This window comes from Mirounga angustirostris, unplaced genomic scaffold (genome assembly GCF_029215605.1).
Source record: "Mirounga angustirostris isolate CCGP_5_RB_7025 unplaced genomic scaffold, mMirAng1.0.hap1 SCAF_8, whole genome shotgun sequence".
Classification (NCBI taxonomy): Eukaryota; Metazoa; Chordata; class Mammalia; order Carnivora; family Phocidae; genus Mirounga; species Mirounga angustirostris.
This window is the reverse complement of record NW_026991716.1, coordinates 92,556,866-92,584,181: the sequence shown is the minus strand read 5'-3', so window position 1 is coordinate 92,584,181 and position 27,316 is coordinate 92,556,866. Positions and strand designations below refer to the sequence as shown.

Below are 27,316 nucleotides of genomic sequence, written 5' to 3'. Positions count from 1 at the left end.
GTTTGGTAGAATTCCCCTGGGAAGCCATCTGGCCCTGGGCTTTTGTTTGTTGGGAGATTTTTGATGACTGCTTCAATTTCCTTAGTGGTTATAGGTCTGTTGAGGTTTTCTGTTTCTTCCTGGTTCAGTTTTGGTAGTTGATACATCTCTAGGAATGCATCCATTTCTTCCAGGTTATCTAATTTGCTGGCATAGAGTTGCTCATAATATGTTCTTATAATTGTTTGTATTTCTTTTGTGTTGGTTGTGATCTCTCCTCTTTCATTCATGATTTTGTTGATTTGGGTCATTTCTCTTTTCTTTTTGATAAGTCTGGCCAGGGGTTTATCAATCTTGTCAATTCTTTCAAAGAACCAACTCCTAGTTTCGTTGATCTGTTCTACTGTTCTTTTAGTTTCTATTTCATTGATTTCTGCTCTGATCTTTATTATTTCTCTTCTCCTGCTGGGTTTAGGCTTTATTTGCTGTTCTTTCTCCAGCTCCCCTAGTAGGGTTAGGTTGTGTACTTGAGACCTTTCTTGTTTCTTGAGAAAGGCTTGTATTGCTATATACTTTCCTCTTAGCACTGCCTTTGCTGCATCCCAAAGATTTTGAATAGTTGTGTTTTCATTTGCATTGGTTTCCATGAAATTTTTTAATTCTTCTTTAATTTCCTTTGACCCATTCATTCTTCAGTAGGATGCTCTTTAGCCTCCATGTATTTGAGTTCTTTCCGACTTTCCTCTTGTGATTGAGTTCTAGTTTCAAAGCACTGTGGTCTGAAAATAGGCAGGGAATGATCCCAATCTTTTGGTATTGGTTGAGACCTGATTTATGACCAAGGATGTGATCTATTCTGGAGAATGTTCCATGGGCACTAGAGGAGAATGTGTATTCTGTTGCTTTGGGATGGAATGTTCTGAATATGTCTGTGAAGTCCATTTGGTCCAGTGTGTCATTTAAAGTCTTTATTTCCTTGTTGATCTTTTGCTAGACGATCTGTCCATTTCAGTGAGGGGGGTGTTAAAGTCCCCCACTATTATTGTATTGTTGTCAATGTGTTTCTTTGCTTTTGTTATTAATTGCCTTATATAATTGGCTGCTCCCATGTTAGGGGCATAGATATTTATAATTGTTAGATCTTCTTGTTGGATAGACCCTTTAAGTAGGATATAGTGTCCTTCCTCATCTCTTATTACAGTCTTTGGTTTAAAATCTAATTTGTCTGATATAACAATTGCCACCCCAACTTTCTTTTGGTGTCCATTAGCATGGTAAATGGTTTTCCACCCCCTCACTTTCAATCTGGGGGTGTCTTTGGGTCTAAAATGAGTCTCTTGCAGACAGTATATCGATGGGTCTTGTTTTTTAATCCAGTCTGATAGCCTGTGTCTTTTGATTGGGGCATTTAGCCCATTTATATTCAGGGTAACTATTGAAAGATAGGAATTTAGTGCCATTGTATTGCCTGTAAGGTGATTGTTACTGTATATTGTCTGTGTTCCTTTCTGGTCTATGTTGCTTTTAGGGTCTCTCTTTGCTTAGAGGACCCCTTTCAAGATTTCCTGTAGGGCTGGTTTTGTGTTTGCAAATTCCTTTAGTTTTTGTTTGTCCTGGAAGCTTTTTATCTCTCCTTCAATTTTCAATGACAGCCTAGCTGGATATAGTATTCTTGCTGCATATTTTTCTCATTTAGTGCTCTGAATATATCATGCCAGTCCTTTCTGGCCTGCCAGGTCTCTGTGGATAGGTCTGTTGCCAATCTAATCTTTCTACCCTTGTAGGTTACATATCTCTTCTTCCGAGCTGCTTTCAGGATTTTCTCTTTGTCTATGAGACTCATAAATTTTACTATTAGATGTCGGGGTGTTAACCTATTTTTACTGATTTTGAGAGGGGTTCTCTGTGCTTCCTGGATTTTGATGCCTGTTTCCTTCCCCAAATTAGGGAAGTTCTCTGCTATAATTTGCTCCATTATACCTTCTGCCCCTCTCTCTCTTTCTTCTTCTTCTGGGATCCCAATTATTCTAATGTTGTTTCGTCTTATGGTATCGCTTATCTCTCGAATTCTGCCCTCGTGATCCAGTAGTTGTTTATCTCTCTTTTTCTCACCTTCTTTATTTTCCATCATTTGGTCTTCTATATCACTGATTCTCGCTTCTGCCTCATTTATCCTAGCAGTTAGCGCCCCCATATTTGATTGCATGTCATTAATAGCCTTTTTGATTTCAACTTGGTTAGATTTTAGTTCTTTTACTTCTCCAGAAAGGGTATCTCTAATAACTTCCATGCTTTTCTCAAGCCCAGCTAGTATCTTTAAAGGGATGATTCTGAACTCTAGATCTGACATCATACTAATGTCCGTATTGAGTAGGTCCCTGACAGTTGGTACTACCTCTTGTTCTTTTTGTTGAGGTGATTTTTTCCATCTTGTCATTTTGTGCAGAGAATAGATTAATGAGAGAACAAAATGCTAGCAGAGTAACAACGTCCCCAGAAAATATACTCTAAATAAATCAGAAAAGACCTGAAACAGTGGGAAAAGAAAGGGAAAGAGAGAAAAAAGAAAAAGAAGAAAAAGAAAAAGATAAATATAAAAACAAACAAAAACAGAACAAAACAAAACAACAACAAAAAAAACCCAGAATGTGATCAAATATGATCAGGCTGGTATATAGATCAGTGCCACACACTAGATTTTTGGTGTATTTTGGTCTGTTAGAAGAAAGTACCTCCCAAAATTTTAAAGAAAGAAAAACTTATATATGTACAAAAATAAGGGTTGATATGATGAAGGGATGGAATATGAATGTAAAGATGGAAATTATAAAAAATTTTATAAAAGGAATTGATAAGAAGTTGTTTGAAAAAAGAAAGAAGAGGATTTAAAAAAAGAAAAAAAAAAGGGAGAGAATGTGATCAGACAGGGGAGTAGAAAAAAAACATATACTAGAGATTTAGGGTATATTTTGATCTGTTAGAAGAAACTATCTCAAAATTTTAAGGAGAGAACAACTTCTATATATATGCCAAAAATATGGGTAACTACTATGAAGGGATAGAATATGACTCTAAAAATGAAAAATAAATATGTTTTTTAAAAAAGGAATTGATAAGATGTTGGTTGAAAAAGGGAAAAAGAAAAATTCAAAAAAAGAAAAAAAGAAAATAAGACAGTTAAAAAAAAATTAACTTTGAAAGACTAAAGAATCATGGGGAAAAAGCCATGAATTCTATGTATAGTATTCCCCTAGCGCTGGAGTTCTGCCGTTCTCATTGATCGGTGAACTTGGTCTTGGCTGACTGTTCTGGCTGATCTTCTGGGGGAGGGGCCTGTTGCCATGGTTTCCAAAAGTCTTTGCTGGAGGCGGAATTGCCCCGCCCTTGCCCTATCCGGGTTAAGTAATCTGCTCGGGTTGCTCTCCAGAGCTTTTGTTCCCTATGAGCTTTCCGTACAGCTTTGGAGGCGGAGAGTGAAAATGGCGGCCTCCCAATCTCTGCCCCGGAGGAGCCGAGAACGCGGGGCCCCGCTCCTCAGTGAGCCCCCAGAGAAAAGCAGTCAGTCACTCCCGTCTCCCCTGCCTCCGGCCGCACTCCATGCTCACCCGGCCTGTGACCGCGCGTTTCTATCTCTGGCACCCGACCCCGTGTGGAGTCTCCAAACCCAGCAGATCCCTGCGGTGCACTCCCGCGCGGCTCCTCCCGGGGGAGGAAGGTGAGTCTCCCCGGATCTGCCGCTTGTTGGGTCCCTGCTGGAGGAGCAGGGGCCCGACTGTGCTGCGGATCACGGTTTATGGCCACCCCGAGCTGAGAGCCCGCGCCTGGGCTCCGCCTCTGCAGCCGGCTTCCCTGCGCTGTTACCTGGGAGCTCTGCCACACTCAGGCACCCCGGTCTTTCTTTGACCCCGAGGGTGCTGAGACCACACTGTCCCGGAGGGTTCCACCCCCCGCTTAGCCACCGGAGTGACGTCCCTCAGTGGAGCAGACTTTTAAAAGTTCCGATTTTGTGCTCCGGGGCTCTATCATTTGCCAGACGCGGCCGACGGAGGCCCCTCCCCCGCCGTCTATCCTCCCGAATATCGCCGCAGATTCACTTCTACGCACGTCCTACCTTCCAGAAAGTGGTCGTTTTTCTGATGAGAGAGTTGTTGCTCTTCTTTTCTTCGATCTCCTGTTGAGTTTGTAGGTGTTCAGAATGGTTTGATCCCTATCCAGCTGAATTCCTGAGAGGAGACGAAATCCAGGTCTCCTACTCCTCCGCCATCTTGCTCCGCCCCCTCTGTTCCTATTTTATTTAGGTTTTCTTTCCCCCCTCAGGAATCGGAGTTGAATTTTGTCAAATGCCATTTAGTATATATGGAGAGATAATATGGTTTCTATCTTTGATTTATTAATATGGTATATTAGCTTTGCTCACTTAAAAATACATTCTCAAATACTTAAAATTAAATATGTTATTATTCATGCCTAATGTTTTATAAAATACTTTATGCACTGCTTCTCCCTTGGGTGGCCTTTTTTATTATTACACAGTGTTATGTTGCATACTTGTAACTGTTGCCATAAGTGGAACTTCCTTTTTGTTTAAAGGCATGATAAATAAAATGAAGCTGAGAATTTGATCTGACCAGTGGGCTGAAGGTGCCCTTCAGCATGGTGAAAGAAGTAGGGCTAGATCTGAGCTGACCTTCTCATGGTCCTGTTTTCTTATTATTTTTTTATTTTGTCCTCAAAGAATGATGGAAGGAAAACGATTATGGTATGGGTAGCAGGAAGAAATTGTTTGGGTTAGTTAATCCTTCTGGATGGATTTTAGTTTGCTTGAAGTTTCAAAGAAATACCATAAAGTGAACATTGTTTTATGTACTTTGTTCATCATTCTTATCCTCAGGGAGCCACCTGCCTAGAGCAGACTGGTCTGGTAGGTCAGCCTCTAGCTCCTTGTACCTACTGAGCACTTGAAATGTGGCTAGTGATGTGCTCTAAGTGTAAAATACTCACTGATTTTGAAAACTTAGTATAAAAAAATAAAAATATCTCAATTTTATATTGATTATATGTTGAAATAATATTTTAGATATATTGAGATAGATAAAATACGTCATTAAGATTAATTTCACCTGTTTCTTTTCACTTTTTTTAATGTAACTACTAGCAAATTTTAAATTGCACATGTGGCTTACATTATATTTTTATTGGACATCACTGGTCTAGAGGTAGTAGGTATGTATACACTTATAGATACTAAAATGATTTTCATAATTTAAGAAGATAAATTAAATAAACTACACTTCTATACTCCCTTATGTACTTGTTTCTTCTTATGGGAATAAATTTGGATGGATAATGGATCCAGTCATACTCCATTTTAATGGGTTACCTCCTCTGTGATTTTTTTATTTAACTGTTTCTAAGAGAATGCAGTTTCTTCATTATGCCCTTGACATTTCCACATAAGTTAAAGGCAATAAGCTTCTGGTGTTTTGGAATACCAGCACTCAAGAACTTACGTGAATATAGAAAGGAGTTAGTTTGGGGGTGCAAGTTTCTAATTTTGCCTTATCCTACAAATAAATTTTAATAAAAGTGTCTAGTACTTCAGCATTTCTTACATTTTTCCCGCCATTACCCTAGAACAGCAATTTCCACCTCCTTAACTCCCTTTAGGTAGCACTAGGGTTTAGCTTCTTTTAGTTCTGTCTTAATGCAATAGCCTGAGTGTTTTAAAATAGTTCATTTCTTAACTCTTCTATTCTTCACAAGCCAAAACAATTAAATTACTCCTAAAGCATTTTTGTAAAATCCTGGCTTTGTTGCATTTTTTTAAGGAAAATCATATCACAGAAGATATTGGAATATCGACTTGGAAGAAACAGACTTTTCTCTCCCATGGAGCCTTATTAGCAAAGAGCTGCCAAGCTGCCATGGAATTAGCAAAGCATGATGCTGACGTTCAGGATATGGCATTTCAGTATGGGAAGCACATGGCCATGAGTCATAAGGTATTTGCACATTTTCTCTTTTTCCAGTACTTAAATAGCTAAAATGATACATAAGAAACTTCTTGCCGTTTAATAAGCTGCTTTTATATCTCAAAAAAAAAATGTTTATTGTGCACTTAAAATCTATCAGCCATCGATGGTGATTGTTACATAATATAAACAGTATGATTGGTAAGTACTGTGTAACTCTGATAGAAAGCGACAACTTATACCATATTTATGATGCTTGTCTTTTCTTACTACCTGAAAGGGTTCTTAAGAGAACTCTTACAAATTATTAAATAACATGTAATGTTGCCATTTACAGAATGAAAGTATATTTGCATTTTTGTTACAGTTCCCTTATGTACAGTTTCTTAGGTAAAACAAATTATGGAAAGTTAGGAGATTTAGAAATAAACTGAGTAAAATTGAAAGCTTTAATTCTAATAATTGACTCTTTTGAATGGGCATTATGAAATATAAAAAGTTTCAGGTTAGCTGTTATATTGCTGTCTCTGTATATATGTAACTTAAAAATTCCATTTGACACATATTTCTTAAATGTTACTTAAATAGCTCTTGAGAGAGGAGAAAATATATACATATGTTACGGATACGTAAAATATCTCCAGATGAGTTTTGATATATTTTATTAAATCTTAAATTTAATATTTAATATTAAGCAATTACATTTACTAAAACTTTAAATTATTGCTTTAACTTAAAAAGTAAAACAAAGTCTGCTGCCAAATAGAAGAGGAAATGTGTCAGGGAAAAATTATTTTAAAGAATTTTAAAGGTTATTGTTAATCATATGAACTGTTCTTTTGCTTATTAGAGTTCACCTAAAAGCTGTATTCCTTTAGCTTCATTTTTCACTGCATTAACTGGTGCTTTCTGAAATGACTAAAACGTACTAGTATGTATGCATTTTACTAATTTAATTCTTTTGACTACTTCTCCTAGATAAATTCTGATCTCCAGCCTTTTATTAAAGAAAAGACCAGTGATTCCATGGCTTTTAATCTAAGCTCAGCTCCTATAGTCTTACATCAGGAGTTTCTTGGAAGAGATTTGTGGATTAAGCAGATTGGAGAGGTAAAACAAAATTATTCCTATCTTAGGTATCAGTAGAGTAGTATTTAGTTGATTTTGGAACATAATTGATATTTCATGATGAGCTAAGCCATATAAGAGCATTTTCATATAACAGGTAACATTCTTACTTTATAATCTGCATTTTTAAGAGGCAAATGTTAGTTAAAAGTTAGGGATTGAAATACTGTTTTCTTATTATCTGAGTTCTTAGAATACTGCAACACAAAACCAGTTCCTGTGATGGATGCTAATTAACTCAGAGGATTTTTTTTTTTTTCCTAAAGTCTTTCAAAAATTGGGCTATGATAATAGCACCACCCTTTAACTGACGGCAATTTCCCATCTGCAGACTCTAGCACAAGCTGCAGAATTCCAGAAGCTCCGTCTGTCAGCTCATTGGGTTATTTTAAAACAAACTTGGACCCTGAATATTCCAATTCTGAGGTATTATCAAAGAAAAAAAGCATGGTAAAGTCAGAGGGGAAAAGGGGCTTATATTGGGTGAATTTCCTACTTTTTTGCAGGAGAGAAGGTATAAAAGATGAGAAGGAATTTTTTTTTTAATTTTCTTTTAATCCAGGAATTCTAGAATGATAAAGTATTGACCTTTTACCTAAAACTTCATGGAGTTTATTTAGCTTTGTGGTTCTAATCGATTGGGTTAATGTGAGACTGGACTTGGGGAACTGTGTGCCTGCACAGCTGAGGGTGGGGATGGCAGCCATGCTTAGAGCAAAGAGAGCCTACATGATATCTGCTTTTGGAACGATAAGATTTTCCCTCTCCTAACCCTCTTCCCTTATTGGCTTTCAAAATGCCATCAGCCAGCTTAAAATCCCTCATAATCACCTGGTAGAAAATGAGAGGATTCATTTTTGGGGAAACTGTCAAGCCGAAGGGGAAAAGACCTATGGACCTTGGTGCTTGGGGCTCCCTTGTGTCATATCCCTGACCAGGCCTCCTACAGGGAGGCCCACCAGTTGACAAGCCTCAGAGTATCCAAGTGCACAGAATATCCAACTGAAATAGAGTAGGTAATAGAGGACCCCTGGAATTTTTTTTTTTTTTTAAGATTTTATTTATTTATTTGAGAGAGAGAGAATGAGAGACAGAGAGCACGAGAGGGAAGAGGGTCAGAGGGAGAAACAGACCCCTTGCTGAGCAGAGAGCCTGACGCGGGACTCGATCCCGGGACTCCAGGATCATGACCTGAGCCGAAGGCAGTCATTTAACCAACTGAGCCACCCAGGTGCCCCGAACCCCTGGAATTTGAGAAAAGCCTGTGCCGTGAGGGAATGAGTCAAAAGCAAACTGATGAAAACAGAACTTGGAGGAAACAGACCAGTGAAGAAAGAAAGACATTCCAAAAGCACTATAATCAATCTACTCAATGAGAAAAGACATTAAATTCATGAAATAAGAACATGTGATACATAAAAAGGGACAATCCAAGAATAAGAAATCAGAATCATAAAATAAAAATATGAAAGCAGAGTTTTTTTTAAATCAGAAGAATAGAAGATAAATGTGAAAATTTCCCAGAAAGTTGAACAAAAAGTCAACAGAAAAGATAAGAAAATTAGAGAACCAATTCGACAGATCCTATATTTATTAGGAGTCCCAGAGAGAGAAAACCGAAAATGGAGGTGAGAAAATTAACAACAAAAAATTGTAAAGAAAAGTCCTGAGAATTGAAGGACCTAAGTTTCCAAATTGAAATAGTGCCCTAAATAATTAATTTTAAAAGACTCACACCAAGTCTCATCATTATCACATTTTGAAACAATGGGGATGAAAAGAGAACCTAATACTTCTAGGAAGAAAAAGAAAAACCGACCCTACAAAGGATCGAGAATCAGAAAGGCCTCCCAGTAGTGACACTGAACGCTTCAAGACAATGGACTAACAGCTTCAACATTCAAAGAGAAAATTTTTTTCCAACTTAGACTTTTATGACTGTCACATTACAAGTGTGGTGTTAAATAAAGACAATTCAAAACAGATACACAAAGTCTCGAAAAACTTTACCTCCCAAGCATCTTTTTTCAAGAGATGTATTTTGGGTGATGTGTTTTATTAAGACAAGGAAGTAACCAAGAAAGAGAAAGACATGGAACCTAGGAACTAGGGGATCCAGACATAAGCTGGAGGCAGTGGGAATTCCCGGGACAACACGAAAGGAAGAATAATAAACAATAATAATGCCAACAATAAGAGCACTTACTGTGTGCCAAGCACTCTACTAATGAGGAGCCTGAGGCATGAGAAATTAACTTGCACACAGTCACACAGCCAGCGAGTAGTGGAGCCAAGATGCAAACCCAGGCAGCCTTGCCACAGGGCTCACATCCTTCAGTAACAAGTGACATGCCACACTGTCTCTCCTCCAAGCACATCCTAGGCTGATGGGTATGCCTCCAGTCCAGATTGGAACAAGAGGACAGAGATCTCCAGGAGAAATTTTTCTAAGGAAAACAATGGAACTAATGTGCTTGACCATATTGAGGATTTTTTTTTTTTAAGATTTTATTTATTGGGGCGCCTGGGTGGCTCAGTCGTTAAGCGTCTGCCTTTGGCTCAGGTCATGATCCCAGGGTCCTGGGATCGAGCCCCATATCGGGCTTCCTGCTCAGTGAGAAGACTGCTTCTCCCTCTCCCACTCCCCCTGCTTGTGTTCCCTCTCTCACTGTGTCTGTCTCTGTCAAATAAATAAATAAAATCTTCAAAAATATATATATATTTTTTTAATTTATTTGAGAGAGAGAGCATGAATGGGGGAAGGGACAGAAAGAGAAGGAGAAGCAGACTCCTAACTGAGCAGAGAGCCAAACGCAGGGCTCGATCCCAGGACCCCGAGATCATGACCTGAGCTGAAGGCAGACACTTAACCTACTGAGCCACCCAGGCGCCCTGACCGTGTTGAGAATTAAAGACAAATTAACAATAGATACATGGAAAACTAAGTGTTGCTATTTAAAATAACCATGTAATTATGTTCTTGAATTTTGAGTCAGGAGTTTGGACAGCACACAGAGATGACTACTCTATAATGTCTGGGGCCTCAGCTGGAATGACCCACAGGCTGGAGGTGACTCAGCATTGCTGGGCACTGGAATCATCTGGAGACTCAGTTCACACTGGCACCTGGGCTGGGATGTCAAGACCATGTTGCTGGACCAACCAGAGTACTCACACATGGTCGACTCTTATCAAACACTCACAAGCCCACCCACAATCAAGAACAGTTTGTAGACTCACCTAGCAATGGGAAAAAGGTCAAAGAATTTTGGGCCAGGTTTTAAAACAGCCACACTAAACATATGGATTAAGATAAGCAGTTATTAGCTGTTGTGAAAAAATTTTAAATGTATAAGAAAGGACATACAACATAATACTCTTCATGGCTTAGAGAATAATATTTATACAGCATAAAAATATAAATACAGAATATTGATTGAAGCCAAAGAGTGTAATCAATGGGAGGAGGGGAGAGAAAAAGAATATGTTTCATCATATAAGAAATGTAATTATTCCTTTCATGGTAGAATCAATAAATAATGTCTGAAATTTAAAATCAAGGAAAAGCACTGTTTGAAGGTAAACAGCAGAACAAACAGCTAAACAGAGGGACACAGAACCGATAGGCTCTGGGGAGTGCTAGGTTGTTTTGTTAGGGTCTGGGGAGTACTAGGTTGTTTTGTTAGAAGTCTTAAAGTTAGCTTTTTCTTTTATTTTTTTTTTAAGATTTTATATATTTATTTGAGAGAGCGCAAGCATGAGCAGGGGGAAGGGCAGAAGGAGAAGCAGACTCCTTGCTGAGCAGGGAGCCCGATGTGAGGCTTGGTCCCAGGATCCCAGGATCATGACCTGAGCCAAAGGCAGACGCTTAACTGACTGAGCCACCCAGGTGTCCCTTAAAGTTGGCTTTTTAAATACATGTGTTTACTTTTATTTAAAAACATATAATTTAAAACTGCATATTGTTTGCTGTAGTAATTCCACCTCTAATAATCTATCCTCCAAAAAAGATCAGATGTGAACAAAGACTTACCTATTAAAATATGCACTAAAATAGTAACTCTAAAAGGAAAAAAGTGAAAATTAGTTCATTTAAAAATAGAAAGAAGGGGGCGCCTGGATGGCTCAGTTGGTTAAGCGTGTGCCTTCGGCTCAAGTGGTGATCCTGGAGTCCTGGGATTGAGCCACGGCATCAGGCTCCCTGCTCAGTGGGGAGCCTGCTTCTTCCTCTCCCTCTGCCACTATCCCATTCCTTCTCTCTCTCTCAAATAAATAAATAAAATCTTAAAAAAAAAAAGGAAAAAGGTTAAATGAAGTATGGTACAATGAAATATCATACAACTATTGAATATTGTATTCCTGGGGTGTATTTGTGTGTTTTTTGACAGCTGAACCAAAAATATATATACAGATGGTGTTAGTAGCTCTAATTGGGTTACATTAGAATACATTGCAGATTTACATTTTGGTTGAAAAGATTCAGCTAAATATGTTGAATGGAAGCTACCAACTCTTCCTTGGCTATTTACATATATTCATATATATATGTATCGGAGATGTGAATTTTAAAGAAACTTCACAGAGAAGGGACATATTTAATTTTTAGTTTCTTTGCAAGCATACAAAGTCGTAAATGTAGACAACATGAGAATCCAGGATTTCCTAAACAACTGGTAAAATATTCCCAAATCACTATCTCCAACTTGATTTTAACTTTTCACGGGGATATCTAGTCCAAATAGCCAATGCCTTAGGCAGTAATTCAAATCAAATAGATCTTGTCCAGAGGTCAGTAAACCCAGCCGAGATGTTGTCTGTGAGCAGATGATGTCCTGCCCACCAACCTAGGATCCCTGTGATACTATCTAGATCCTCATCCCTCAGGAAAGACTGGCAGTTTATTGCCCATCTCACAGCCCCGCCAGGCCGCTGTGGTTTTCTCCAGTAGCTTCAGGCCCTTCTTATATCTTCCTGTCTGAGTCATGAACAGGATCACCGTGAAGAGAAGATTCATCCATCTGCAACAAATAAGAACTAGGAAGTTGGTTTTTGTCACGCAAGGGGAAACATTCCTCAGGTTAAAGGCTCCTTACCTGAGTTTATTTTAATCTTCTAAATTATAATATTAATGTTTATATAAAGCTCTAGATGATGATAATGTTGTTCTGTGAATGCCCCCTAGTCAGAGTTAGGGGACACAATTAGCATAATACTCGAGAGGGACATTCTATCCTAAATCTCAAGGAGGTTGCTTGTTAATCCTGAAATTAGTTCTAGTACTCTCTTTCCTGTTTTTCCTGATATTTACCTCCACTGCATTTTTGTGACCCTTTCCTCCCCAGGTGCTGAATTTTATTTCAGGATCTTTAAGGATAACAGTGAATTCACCTTTGAATTACCTATGGCACCTGGCATAGTGACTTACTTGGAATAGTCATCCAGTTAATATTTGTCAGAAAAGTATGTGTGGTATGGTTTTCACAGAGGTAGGCTGTTGGATGGCAGTTCTGTTTTGTTAAATAGAAAGTCAAGTTGGTATAGCAGAAACGGCCCATAGAGGACCAGGTTTTGGAAGACCTGGATTCTAGTTTGGACTCGGCTAGCATCTGTATAACTTTAATCACAGTCTTTCATGTCCTTGTTATTATTTTCTTTAAAATGATGCTGTTGAACTAGATCATTCTGAGGTCCCTTTCAGCTCTCAAATAAGTCTAAGCAATAGGTCTCTTAGGTAAGAAATGCATTATAAGAAAAATATTAATCTCTATTAGAAGCTTAATCCTAGTTTTGACACTGAAAAATGGAAAAGTGTTGCTCCCAATGTGGAAGTCACCTATGATTTCTTTTTTTTTTTTTTTAAAGATTTTATTTATTTATTTGAGACAGAATGAGAGAGAGAGAGAGAGCACATGAGAGGGGGGAGGGTCAGAGGGAGAAGCAGACTCCCTGCCGAGCAGGGAGCCCGATGCGGGACTCCATCCCGGAACTCCAGGATCATGACCTGAGCCGAAGGCAGTCGCTTAACCAACTGAGCCACCCAGGCGCCATCACCTATGATTTCTTATTATCACATGTAAAATTACTTCCCTGCTCTACTCAGACAGGTTTGTGTCCCATCTACTCTTCGATTTCCTGCTTGGAGAGAGTGAGATTAATGACTAGACAGGGAAGGAAAGAGGAGATCACATACCCGTAGTGCCCATTCAACATCCTTGTGAAGCCAGGAAGAAGAAACTTCTGGAATTTTTCATATCAGGCCCTGCTACCTCCTCTTCAACTCCCGAAGTCTTAAGATTAGATGGCTTAGGTAGCTGTCTTCCATCACACCTGTAAGCAGGCAGGTGCACTTGTGTGCTTGTGCGTGCACACACACACACACACACACACCCCTTTTGTAAGAGGCAGTTAAGAGCACCAGGCCAGAACTGAAACAGCTGAAAAATATTTGTTGAACAATGTTTCCATACTAAATTCTACCTTAATTTTAAATTTAAATTTGTAGCCGCTGAAAAATAATGATCAGGTAAAAATACTGAGTGAATGGGTGATTCACCCTAGGGAGGTGAAGTCATTACTCAGTTACCATTTTGATTCCTAATAAAAGAAAGTAGAATCCTTCAGAGAACCACAGAGCTCTGACTCTCTCAGGGAGTCCAGAGGCTATTGCAGGTCAGCAAGCTTTATTTTTAATGATCCTTCTAGTTTTCTGCTGCCATTATAAGTCACTGAAGAGATAGGAATTATGATTATATTTTCCTGGCTGTTTCTGAAAGTACGGAAATGTCACTTAGTCTTGTGACATTCTGACACTGTCGTAACCGGCCATAAACTACCTTAAGTGAACTACATTTTACCAATGCTAAGCTACAACTCACTCATGCCTAGGTATCCTGCTGTTACTTCTTATTCAAAACGTGAAGCAGAGATTGCTGGTCGAGGCTGGTGTACATAAACATAACACATGTATATTCTTAACCAAAAGAATGCACAAAGAGTCTTCATTAATGCTACCTGATATTCTTCTAATTATTTATTTTGAGTTGTTTCAAAAGGAATAATATTGACACTCTCTATCATAGAGGGTGGACAGTGTGGGCATTTGAAGGGACTATATATGAGACCACAAAGACCGAAATGGCTCTAGATATCTCCTAAATTAAAATATTTCTTAAAGTTTTCTGTTATATTTAAGGAAACAAAGTGCTTGACTACAGGAGATAGAGCAGTAAATTGCCTGTAGGTTGTCTGTGGCCTCTTAAAGAGGGGATAAAAGAAACACACAAATACAAGGAATACTGTAATGATGTCATTTAGACAGCACAGAGGAAAGTCAAGAAATGATTTGAGAAATTGGTGATATCTGAGAGGGTCCTTGAAGAAGCAGATCTCGATGGCAAAGATGGGAATGGGAGGCTTCCTAGGCAACAGAAGTCATGAAAAAGGAATGCAGATGGGCAAGTGTACTGTATTCAAAGAAATACACGTATTATAGTTTGGATCGAATGTGAAAAATATAGGGCAGTATAGGGACAGGCAAAGAATTGCTCTGAAATAGTACGTAATGCCTATGTTTAAAGACTTTGGTTCAAACAAAAACATGCACATGAATGTTCAGAAGAACAACGTTTACAAGAACCAAGGAGTGGAAACAACCCACGTCCATCAAATAATGAATGGATAAACAAAATATAGTATGTCCATACAATGGAATATTATCCAGATGTAAAAAGGAATGAAGTATTGATATGTGCTACAGTATGACAAAAATGTTCTGGAACTAGATAGTGTTGATGGTTGCACAACATTCTGAATGTACTCAGTGCCCCTGAATTATACTCTTTAAAATAGTAAGACTCTGGATGTTTGCTTGCAGAAAACGAACTTGATTCAGGTCAGGGAGCAGACACTGAAAGTCTTTGAACCGGGTAATGCCAAGGTCTGAAATGTGTTTTAGAGAGCTATGTCTGGCTACATCCTAAAGGACAAAGGAACAAGGAAATAGTAGAAAGAAGGAGATCGGTTAGGAAGTTTTGGGGAACCTGTTGATAAGTTCGGGAGAAAAGTACCGATCAGAGTGTTGGTGACAAGAAGGCGGTTAGGTGTAAAACTCACTTCAGAGAGGGGCGCTTGGCTGGCTCAGTTGGTAGAGCATGCGACTCTTGATCTTGGGGTCGTGAGTTCAAGCCCTACCTTGGGTGTAGAGATTACTTAAAATAAAATCTTTGGGGGCAAAAAAAATGCATTTCAGGGAGAAAATGTACAGGGCCTGAAAATTGGTATGATAGGGAGAAGCTGGTAGGTGTGTACTGGGGAAGGGCAGGCAGAGGCCAAAACCAGGATTTTGAATTTGGATTACAGGAACAATCGTGCCATTAATAGAAATAGAAAAGTTAAGTGGAAAAACTGGTATAAGTTTGGTTTTTGACATCGTGAGCTTGAGGTGCACCATCAAGGTTGGTGGCCATCACATTGGAACCTGGCCACTGGAGGAAACAACTCAATTCCATGTTCAGCCTGATTTCCTTGCTCATGGCCTTTCTGCAATCTGGGTAGATTCTGTCTGTGTTTGAAATTTTAAATTTCATGTCTCTTCCAGATTCCAAGAAAGCACAGCAAAAAAAAAAGGTTTGCAAAAGGATGACAAGACTTCTGAATAAAGAAAAATGTATTATGTAGATAACACAAGCCCTTCCTCTTTTTTTATTTTTTTATTTTGTAAAGGTTTTATTTGTTTATTTTGAGAAAGTGTGTGAGCACGGAGAGGGGCAGAGAGAGAGAGAGAGGGAGAGAGAGAATCTCAAGCAAACTCCACACTGAGCACCAAGCTCAGCTTGGGGCTCGATCCCACAACCGTGAGATCATGACATGAGCCGAGATCAAGAGTCGGATGCTTATCGTCTGAGCCACCCAGTCACCTCTATCCTCCTCTTTTTTATAATTGGACACCATGACCTTCTGTGCACCTGTCTGTTGCTTCCTCTTTTCCCAGTTAGCCAGAGGAAGAGAATACAAAAAAGCTAATCCTTGAACATTCACATTTCCCTCCAAAGATTAGCTTTCCCAGGTGAAAACGAAAGTAACATCAGGTTCCCGAGAAGTCCAGTTCTAAATGGTGTTGACTTCCTTGCAGATGCCTTCTGTGCTATCTTACTAATGGGCAAGAATGATCAGGATCACAAAGAAGCCTGTCCTGTTCCTTTCTATTCTTTTTTTTTTTTTTTTTCTTAAAGATTTTATTTATTTGAGAGAGAGAGAAATAGCATGAGAGGGGAGAGGGTCAGAGGGAGAAGCAGGCTCCCCGCCGAGCCAGGAGCCCGATGTGGGACTCGATCCCAGGACTCCGGGACCATGACCTGAGCCAAAGGCAGTCACCCAACCAACTGAGCCACCCAGGCGCCCTTGTTCCTTTCTATTCTGATACCTTTCCCGCTATGTAACTGGAAAGCTGGGTTGGTACAAGGCCTGCTTCTCCTACCAAACCAAAATTCAACTGCTTAAACTTTGGGGCTAGCAGATCTAATAGATTCTGATTTGTAAGCTTTTTTTTTTTTTTTAATTTTTTAAAAGATTTATTTGAAAGAGAGTGAGAGCACAAGCAGGAGAAGGGGCAGTGGAAGAGGGAGAAGCAGATTCCCCGCTGAGCAGGGAGTCCAACACAGGGCTCCATCCCAGGACTCTGGGATCATGAACTGAGCTGAAGGCAGACACTTAACCAACTGAGCCACCCAGGTGCCCCTGATTTGTAAGCTTTCTAAATCCTCATACACTACCCAAACCATTCTAGGATGAGGATGGAGGTCCTACCCTTCCTCCCTTCCTCTGTTCCCATATAAACCTTTTCACTCATGTATAAATTAAACTCCACCTCTTCATACCAATACAAATGCACAGAGAATTTATTTTCAGTAACACCTGTCTTCTCTAAAGGAGCCAGTGATATTCCTGCAAAAGACCTTTTTTTAAATTTTATTTTATCTTATTTATTTATTTTTTTATTATTATGTTATGTTAATCACCATACATTACATCATTAGTTTTTGCTGTAGTGTTCCATTATTCATTGTTTGCGTATAACACCCAGGGCTCCATGCAGAGCGTGGCCTCTTTAGTACCCATTACCAGGCCAACCCATCCCCCCACCCCCCTCCCCTCTAGAACCCTGTTTGTTTTTCAGAGTCCATCATCTCTCATGGTTCATCTCCCGCTCCGATTTCCGCCCCTTCATTCTTCCCTTCCTGCTATCTTCTTCTTTTTTTTTTTTTTAACATATAATGTATTGACCTTTAAAGTGTCATTGTTTTTGCAGCCACCAAAGTAATCTTTTACTCAAACAAGGATTATTAATGGATGATGGGTTAAGACAATTGGATGAATGGTTAGAAGGGAACCAAATAGTCACATGGATTCAAAGCGTCCCACAGATTACTTATTCAATACAAAGGGAAGCAGTGAACAAACTTAGTTTTACCAATAATGAGACAAACATATTGTATGACTCCTGATGTAATGAAGATGTATACAGCATCATGTATGTAGTTATCTTGCCAAAAAAAAAGTTTTCGTTTAATCTAATCATGAGAAAACACTCAGACAAATCCAGGATAAGGGACATTCTCCAAGGCAGTTGACCTGGACTCTTAAAAAATGCTAGTATTATGAAAGACAGAAAAGGTATTGTGTAAGGACTCTTGTAGATTAGAAGAGATTTAAAAGCCATGACATCCAAAGAGAATGTATGATTTCTAATTTGATCTTGGATCGGGATAAAAACAGCTCTGAACGACACTATTGATTGAACTGGAAACATTTGAATACAGACTTCTTAGACATTATAGGAAGCGTTAAACTTGCTGGATGTGATAATGGGTTTGTGGTTATGCAGGAGAACATCGTTGTTCTTAGGAGATAAATGCTGAAGTATTCAGGGATGAGACATGATGTCTACAGCTTCCTCTCAGATAAGCAGCAAATGATCATCTAAAGAGAAAGCAAAGATGACAAAATATTAGCAATTGGTTAATGTGGGTGGAGGGCAAATGGGTGTCCATGATGTTCTCTCCTCAAACTAAAAAGTTTGAAGAGGAAAAAAAATAAAAGTTTGAGGAGAAAGGTAGTTTTCCTTAAAATTTTAAAAAGAGAATCTCTCTTTAAAAATGACTGTTATTCCCAAATATAGCTGCTAGCATTTGGGAAGAATAACATGATAAGTAGAGATGATCCGTCTCTAGCAATTTCTGGACTCCCTGCTGTGGAATATTAGTTTTCTATTTTTAGAAAAAGGTTTCTCCAGGGGCGCCTGGGTGGCTCAGTCGTTGAGCGTCTGCCTTCAGCTCGGGTCATGATCCCAGGGTCCTGGGATCGAGCCCCGCATCGGGCTCCCTGCTCAGCAGGAAGCCTGCTTCTCCCTCTCCCACTCCCCCTGCTTGTGTTCCCTCTCTCGCTGTGTCTCTCTCTGTCAAATAAATAAAATCTTTAAAAAAAAAAAAAAAAAAAAAGAAAAGAAAAAGGTTTCTCCATATCCAGCCTTCAAGTCCAGATAGTAGTAGTTGAAAATTGGGAACAGTTCATTTATGTCATCCAATCCTTCTTTGTTACCTGACTTATAAGAAAGCATTTGTTTCTTAAAAGACTGTATTGTACATCCATTACTTACCAACGGGGAATCTGCCTTTGGTCCGCTGAGACTGGTATATAAACCTTTGGAATTAATCCCTCTGTGCATCCTCTCACTCAGAATGCTGGCTTTTTTTTTTTTTTTGCTTTTGTACAGAATATTGTTTTACAGTGTTCACTGTAGTTTTCTGAGGAGGCCTCTGGTGTCATGAGCACTGGCACACTATCTTGTCTATTTTCACTTTTTTTTTTTTTTAAGATAAAACAAGGTTCAAACCACACATTCTCTGTGAACTGCTAAAGACTGGGAAAAATTACTTTCTTTTCTCCTGACCTGGATTGACAAGAAGCACACCTACAGGAGGCAAAAAGATGAGTGAATCCCTTTTAAAGACCCTAGTAATGAAGCCCACGGGGAATTGTCGTGTATGGGAGAATTCACAGTGGCTTCTGGAGATGAACAGTGTGGCAGGAAGAGGTTCAGGACTGCTGGCTGTTGAAATACAGTCTGGATTTATTTTATATCAGCCTATTTTGGGCTCCAGTGAGAAAGTTATTTTATATCTTGCTCTGCTAGAAATATACATGATAAGTGGCAGATGTCAGAAAAAGAGGGGAAAGTTATAACACTCCATTCTCCTTGAGACTTAAGGAGTTTATATAGTTGTTCTCGTTTAGCCTTTGAAGTGAACCCTGATGCATACAGAAGAATAAATTGAAAAGAACATTAGACACAGTCTAAACCAGTGATCTTCAAATGAGTCAGAAACTCAGGGCGAGGGTACTGCGTTTTTAACAAACTATCTAGGTGATTCCAATAGCCAGTTCAGCATTTGTGAGAGCCCAACATTTGGGAACATAGGGTCTAGTAAATACTCTTATTTTACAGATAAGAAAATGAAGATGGACAGAAAATTTTTAAAATTGTTGGAGGTATTAATGTATTATGGGCTAGAAACCATATTTTCTGACACCCAGCATATCACATCTTCCCAGGAGGTCACAGTGCTTATTGGAGTGGTCACCATCAAGATATTAGCCACTTGCTTTCCTCCATAGACAAGGTGTCCTTAGCACCCTAAGCTTTGAGTTGTGGCTCTTGAAATGTCCTGAGGTGTCTGTTCCGGGCTCTTTCTACTTCAACACACTGCTTTCAAGGTTGAGGCACTTAATTAAACTAAACTGCTGTGTCTATGAGAAGGCTACTAGATCACTCTTCTCTATTCTATCTTTTTGTTGTTTGATTTTCATGAATTCTTTGAATTTATATTCCATAGATTTCCGTCCTTAGCCTACTTATAAACAGCAGTTGGGCAGTAAAGTGAACATATGGTATTGTTCAATACAGGTAAAAATGATTTGTCAAATATCAGCTAATGGTTCCACATTAACTACATCCTGGCACTCTGAATCTAAACACCCAACTTTCCTAGAACTAGGAGTGAGTATGATGAACTTTGCTTCGTAAGTTTCCTGAATAGACAGGACATAACCAACATATATAAAGAAAAAGCACTTATCCATCTATGCGTTCATTCCCCAGATATTATTGGCCATGTGCTCTATACTAATCCTGATCTAGACATGGAATACAGTTGTGAGCAGGAGAGAAAGTTGGTCTATTCTCATAGAGCCTAAGTCCTAGAGGGAGATTGTATGTGAAGCCCATTTAAACAAGGCTGTGCAACCCCTAGAATATAAGCTTCATGAGGGCGGAGATTTTTACCTGTTCTGTTCATGGCTCCTTTTCCAGTGCCTAGGCAGTACCTGACACGTGGGAGGTGCCTGGTGAATTTAGTGAATGAACAATCATCCGATCAAACAGAAACTATGGCCCCTCCCAAATTAACTGTTTCACAAAAAGAAATAGAATAAGTAATGTTTAATGAGAAGTATTATTTATAGAGGGGATTAAATCATCATTTCCATTGGTTTCTACTGTGCTGTATTTTTATAACCTCTAAAAGCCTTTTGTGAAAAAAATTTTGTATCCGAATGTGTATACTCTTAGGTGTGTAGATGACCTATGTAGATATTAACACACATGGCTGGAAATACATACATATTATATACCTATAAAGATTTAAATAGTCATAATATTTGTTTTATAAAATAACTCATACTTTTAGGTACAAGCTAAAGCAGTCAAGGATGAAATGGTTTCACAGAACTAGGATGTTTGTTGTGATAAAATAAAAAGGACATTTAGGAGAGCTGTGTTATCAACAGCTGACGTCTGTTCAGGTTGTAAGGGCTGTGGTGGTCGTCATTTTATGGAGGCTTCTAATCTCTCAGCTTTCAAAACATTGAAGAGCTGATACTGAACAGATGTGGATTCCATACATGGTGATTCTCTGCCACCATCTCCAACAAAGTCTGTCTCTACTGGTTGAAAGGGTGGTAACCAAGCTAGCAATACAAAATAAAATGAGAGAGTTTGAAAATAGCTTGTGATTGATAAAGCACAAGTACCTCAAAATAATAGAATTCTCTAAGATAATTAGTTTATAATCCAAGTAGGGAAAATTGGTTTTATAAAAATTTCTGATAGGACCACTCTAATGTTCTTATCTATGAACAACATTACATTCCTTCTTCCTACCTGAGGAAACAGCTGTTGGGATTTTGTTTTTGTTTTTGTTTTTGTTTTTATGAGACAGACTGGAAACTGACCTAATAACCTCCAAAAGGAAAAGTCTACCCTAAGTCATTGTAAATTATATCATTTCTCCCTCTCTCCTTACCTTGCAATCTCAAGATACAAAAGCTCCTCAACTTCCTAGCCTTCAACAAATACCACTTTCAACACTTTTAACATACCTTTTCTGTTAAACACTGAAAGATAAGAATGTTGAAAGATGCTGAATGTTGAGCTGGTTAGAACAGGAACAGAATTGAAAGTAGTGAGGAAATGGCAAATTTGTTGTGGAAATGAGTTGTTTGACAGGAACAATTCTGTGGAGCTCCCAGTTTGTGCATCATTTGAAAAGTCCTGTGCTGGAGCAATCCATACTAATCAGCAAGAGACAAGAGAAAGGATGAACAATTGAAAAGGTGGGAAGCTTGTGACCACAGGATCAACCTCAATGTCAGCTATCTCTTAACCTAAAATGAATTTAAGAGACAGCTGGGAGTTTGAGAACTCAAAGACTAAGCAAATTGTGAAATGCTGTTGCTAAAATTTTGGTCACAAGCCATGGATTATTACTTGGATCAAAGCCAGTTCCTGTTTGCGTACTGACAAAGTTTAGTAGCTAGGTCATGAGTACATCTATACAGACATGCACAAGGGCTCCCTATGAACTGCAGATATTATAGTGGAGAAAGAGGGATTTTCAGTGTAGACAAAACTATTTTGGGAGAAGATGTCCACAGACACACAAGTCAATATAAAATATCTGAGCAGAGAGAAGAATAAGCCTAGTTTTTACATTTCTGCAAGAACTGACTCCTATTCCTTGTGGCATAATGCATCTCAGGATTAAGTTCAAACTCTTCGTAGTTCACTGAAAATCTAGATCCCTAAAAAATTTGAAGAGCAGATTGAAAACTCCAAATTCTTTGTTATATTACATTGGTTGCAGAAGCCTTTTGTGTCATAGAAAACATTCAAGTCACAATTTTAACTTAGAGTGGTTTGTGATGGTGCTAATACCTGAGCAGTGTCTTCTAAGTTACTTATTATGAAAATAAGAAAAACAAAATGCAGGCATCTTTGTATAAATTTTTTAAAAGATTATAAAGAAGCAAGAAGAGTCAGGACCAATGTTACATAAACATCTTTTCTCTCAAGTAGTAATTTGACTTAGGAACAAAATGGTCTCAAGACCTAACCTATTTGCAAATTGAACAGTTCTTACTCTGTGCAGAGGTAGCAGGAGTTTTATTCTGAAGTCTACAAAAATGAGCTGATATATCAACAAAGATTAATACATTGATTGTCTCTATCATGTTAAGATATATAATACATTTGAGTATATGTGTTAATTTTAAATTTTTAATAACTAAAATATTTTAAATAAAGTCTGACCCCATATAGAATGTCTTTTTTTTTTTTTTTTAAGATTTATTTTATTTTAGAGAGAAAGTGCCGGGGGCAGGGGGGGCACGCAGAAGGAGAGAGAGAATCCCAAACACACTCCATGCTGAGCGTGGAGCCCTGTGTGGGGCTCACTCGATCTCACAGCCCCGAAATCGTGACCTGAGCTGAAATCAGAGTCAGATGATTAAATAACTGAGCCACCCAGGCACCCCTAGTATGTCATTTTCAATTCCACCTTTCTATCATCCCTGGTGGGGTGGGGAGTGGAGGTGGGGGTCTTTCAACATAATACAATATAGTAAAAATTATGCCAAAGGAAGTGGAAGAGACCCTGGCCCCACAGATTACTTACTGTTTATACAGGAGGAAACATGTTGCTACAGTGGAACCATCTGATAGTCACCACCTTAACCAAGTGATCAAATTTATAGCACTACTAAGAGCGGGGACAGCCTGACATTTTGTGCCTCCCGAATTGATACAAAATTAAGTGTTTTGTATAAAATACTCATGGCAGAAACGTTTAAGCAAGCTTTTTCAGACCCAACTTTCAGTTTGCAAGCAAAACAGGGACAAGTTAAATGACACAGTGAAAAAATAATATGACAAATCAAAAAAGTTAATGATTTTCAGAGTGCCTGGCTGGCTCAGCCAGTCGAGCATGCAACTCTTTTTTTTTTTTTTTGAAAGATTTTATTTATTTATTTGAGAGAGAGAGAATGAGAGCACATGAGAGGGGGGAGGGTCAGAGGGAGAATCAGACTCCCTGCCGAGCAGGGAGCCCGATGTGGAACTCGATCCAGGGACTCCAGGATCATGACCTGAGCCGAAGGCAGTCGCTTAACCAACTGAGCCACCCAGGCGCCCGAGCATGCAACTCTTGATCACGGGGTTGTAGGTCTGAGCCCCACATTGGGTGTAGACATTACTTAAAAATAAAATCTAAAAAAAAAAAAAGTCAATGATTTTCATGAAAAAGTTAATGGTTTTTATTTTTACTTCTTGAAAAATGGGGAGGATCTAGTCAAGATTTAAGACTAACCAGAGATACAAAAACCATGTGCAATGTGTGAATCTTGATTAATTCTGGTTGGGGGGGAAGCTATAAAAGATACTTTTGGGACAATAGGAGAAATTTGAATATGGATTGTATGTTAGATGATATGGAATTATTGTTAGTTTGTAACATTCGATAGCAGTCATGTGGTTATGTATGAGACATTCTGTGCTTATAAAACGTGCTGAAGCTTGGTGGGGTGAAGAGTCATGATGTATGGCATTGTCATGTCTAGATAGAATGTATACGTGTGCTCAGTATCCTGTCCTTTCAACTTTTCAGTGTATTTAAAAGTGTTATATGTATATAGTTGTATAGAGATACAACTCTGTAGATGTATAAAGAGATACATGGTAGGGGACCAAGGGAGAGAGTGTTGACCTTTGTTCTTGGAGAAGTACAAGTTATAGAAGCACTAAATAATTTTTGAAGAACTAACAAATTAATTTCCCCTTCTTTCTACTTTAGGCTCAAGAAAAAGGAAGATTAGACTATGCTAAGGTAAGTAGATTTTATATATACTATACAGTTTTATACATTTCAGTTTGGTGTGTGGTTTTTGTTTATATTTGAAAGGTCAAAAGAGAATCATCCCTTTCAAAGTTGGGGGACACTCCCTGTTAAGTAACAGGCATTAGCAGGTAAGTGTACTTACTGAGTGCCTAGTTCATCCCAAACACTGTTAGGTGTTGAGACTACAACAGTAATCCAGATGAAGTGTTTTCTTTTGGGACATTTACAGTCCAGTGTGGGAGATAGATAACTAATAAACAACTAAATGGATACATCATATAAAGTCATGTGGTGGTAAGTGCCATGAGGAAAAATAAACTGGGTAAGATCACTCACCGTTGCTAGAAAGATGCCTTTGGCATCTTTGGCTTTTAGCGCCATTAGATAACACGTGAGAAGCACCACACAGAGCAGACTCAGACTCCTAAAAGTAGTAGTTTTCACATCATCTGTGGAGCTTTTGAAAACACGCATGCCTAGGTGCAGCATCACACCCTCTTTCACCAAGATCAAAATCCCCTGGTGGGGAGAGCAGGGCAGGGGCAGGAAGGAAGTATTTGAAAAAAGGCTCCACAGATCATTCCGACACACAGCCTTGTTTAAAAACCGCTGTGAGAGTTCAGATTGCAGTGCACCAGTGCAAGCCTCCGAACACACTTGGGTCACATTCTGTGCTCCCCCCGGGGAGAAATGGAACATTGTAGCAGGTGCATGGGCTGCATATAGCTACTTGGCTAAAGGAAGGCGCTAACCATCTGGTTTATGCAGCAATCAGGACTATCCTGGGTATGAGCACACCTGCACTCCAAAGACAAGGAGGAGGAACTACAAGCTGTAAGGGCTCTGCTCGCAGTGGGACAACTGAAACCCAAGATGATCTCTCAGGGCTGATCTGGAACCTCGTGCTCTCCTGACAGTCCCCGGGGGGGTACACCCATGGCTCCATGCATTTGCTCTCTTTTCCTTGACTGAGATGCAGTTCCTCCTTCTCTCTGTCTCACAAACTTTTGCTTCCTTTCAGAAAAACTAGATAAGAGCACCTCTAAACTGAGGGCCTCCATATGCATCACTCTTCTTAGATGTCTACTTGACCCTATGTACCCAAACTCGGGCTGTGGACATATCCTCCTGGGTCGCCCACAGGCATCTTAAACTGAACTCACCATCTTGTCTGACATCCCTGGTCTTTTTTTTTTTTTTTTTTTTAAGCTTTATTTATTTAAGTAGCCCCTACACCCAATGTGGGGCTCAAACTTATGACCTCCAGATCAAAAGTTGCATGCTTTTGTAACTGAGCCAGTCAGGCACCCCTAAATAGACCTTACTTTTTAGAGAAGTTTTAGGTTCACAAGAAGATTGGGCAAAAGTATCAAGAGTTACCATATCCCCTGACCCTACGCACATGCAGCCTCCCCTACTATCAGTAATCTGCAGGAGAGTGATATATTTGTTGCAGTCAGAGAAACTACATGGACATATCATCAGTACCCAAAGTCCATGGTTTACATCAGTGTCCACTCATGTTGTATTTCTTGTCCTTTTAACTTATTCTCTCTCCTGTCATCCCCCCAGTCAACCCTGTGAGAATCTTAGAAGTCACCCTTGACAGTTCCTACTCCCTCACCCCCAGGTTCTTTACCAAGTCATGCCATTTTGGTATCCTACGTTTTCTTAAATCCAGCCCCTCCTCTTGATCTGTCTTCCATTACTTACATTGAATTTCTTCACCTGACCACTGGAAAGCCTACTGACTGGTCTTCCTAACTTTGTCATCACAAGTCCATTACCAACTGGAATGTCTAAATCATAAACCTGACAGTTTCAGACTCCAGCTTAAAACCTGCCATTGGCTCATGTCATTTATAAGGCAAATTCAAAGCTTGCTAGATGATTTCACCCCCTAGAGGGACTCTCCAGCATCATCTCTTCCTACCCTGTGTTCCAGCAGCACCAGATCACACAAAACGTACTGTTTCTGTTTTCCAGGCCTTGGCTCATGCTGTCCCCTCTGCTTGAAATGCCCTTCCCTCTTTATCAGCTACCCCTGTTCTTTCTGTAAGGCTCCAGTTAGGACCATCTCCTACAGGTAGTCCTCCCTGGTTCCCCAGGCTGGATTAAGTGCTTTCCTTCATTCTTTAATACTTCGTGCATCTCTCAGTCATTGTACTTACTCTGTAATATAATGCCCCATTTATGGGACAGACTATACACTGTGAGCTCTTTGAGGGCAGGGACATTGTCTTATTTGTCTTTGTATACTCAGTGGTTAACATGGTGTTTGGCACATGGTAAATGGTGAGTGACTGAATGAGGGAGGAAGGTAGGGAGGGAGTGGATGAATGTAGAAAATGGAAGAGTAAGAAATGAGTAAGAAAAGAGAAGACACATGAAGTTAGTTTCAGGAGTAGGATTTTTTATCTCAATCAGAGAGGAAAGATGCTTTTGATATACGTTGCAGATATCAACAGGGTTAAAAAAATTGTTTGGGAAGGCTGTAATATACTAGCTTGGAGATAAAGGCTGGGATTTCACTATGTGGTAGTAAAGGAAAACTAACAAAAAGAGTCGGGGAGGGCGCCTGGGTGGCTCAGTCGTTAGGCGGCTGCCTTCGGCTCAGGTCATGATCCCAGAGTCCTGGGATCAAGTCCCACATCGGGCTCCCGGCTCAGCGGGAAGCCGGCTTATCCCTCTCCCACTCCCCCTGCTTGTGTTCCTGCTCTCGCTGTCTCTGTCAAATAAATAAATAAAATCTTTAAAAAAAAAAAAAGAGTCAGGGAAAAGTCAACACAATTTGGCAATAGAATGACTGTTGGTCATTGATGTTTATTCATGACTCAGAGAACTCCTTCAGGGTTTTTTATCGCAGAGGCACATGACAGTTGAAGATGTTAAGAGAAAGGATAAAACATGATGCACAGATAGAACACCCCTGGGCGAAGCAGTGGCTTGGCCACCAACTCACTGCAAAATCTAGTATCACTTACCCTCTCTTGTCTTTCTTCGGGTTGCTTC

The 27,316-nt window shown here is 39.3% G+C and overlaps 1 protein-coding gene across 11 annotated transcripts in view; it reads left to right on the top strand.

The window, feature by feature from the left end:
* PDSS2 (decaprenyl diphosphate synthase subunit 2) overlaps nt 1-27,316 on the top strand; it is a 278,138-nt gene that overhangs the window by 198,236 nt on the left and 52,586 nt on the right. For 8 of the 11 annotated variants that reach the window (XR_010413718.1, XR_010413719.1, XM_064597946.1 and 5 more), the window contains 3 exons: nt 5,808-5,981; nt 6,930-7,061; nt 24,260-24,292. Coding sequence is in view for 9 of the 11 variants with exons in the window: in XM_064597946.1 (XP_064454016.1) it covers nt 5,808-5,981; nt 6,930-7,061; nt 24,260-24,292 (339 nt within the window). In the remaining 2 variants the exon portion in view is untranslated. Of the gene's footprint in view, nt 1-5,807; nt 5,982-6,929; nt 7,062-7,410; nt 8,129-8,155; nt 14,048-18,951; nt 23,700-24,259; nt 24,293-27,316 lie in introns of those variants that run through there. The other 3 variants (XM_064597947.1, XM_064597945.1, XM_064597942.1) reach the window with 3 other exon arrangements.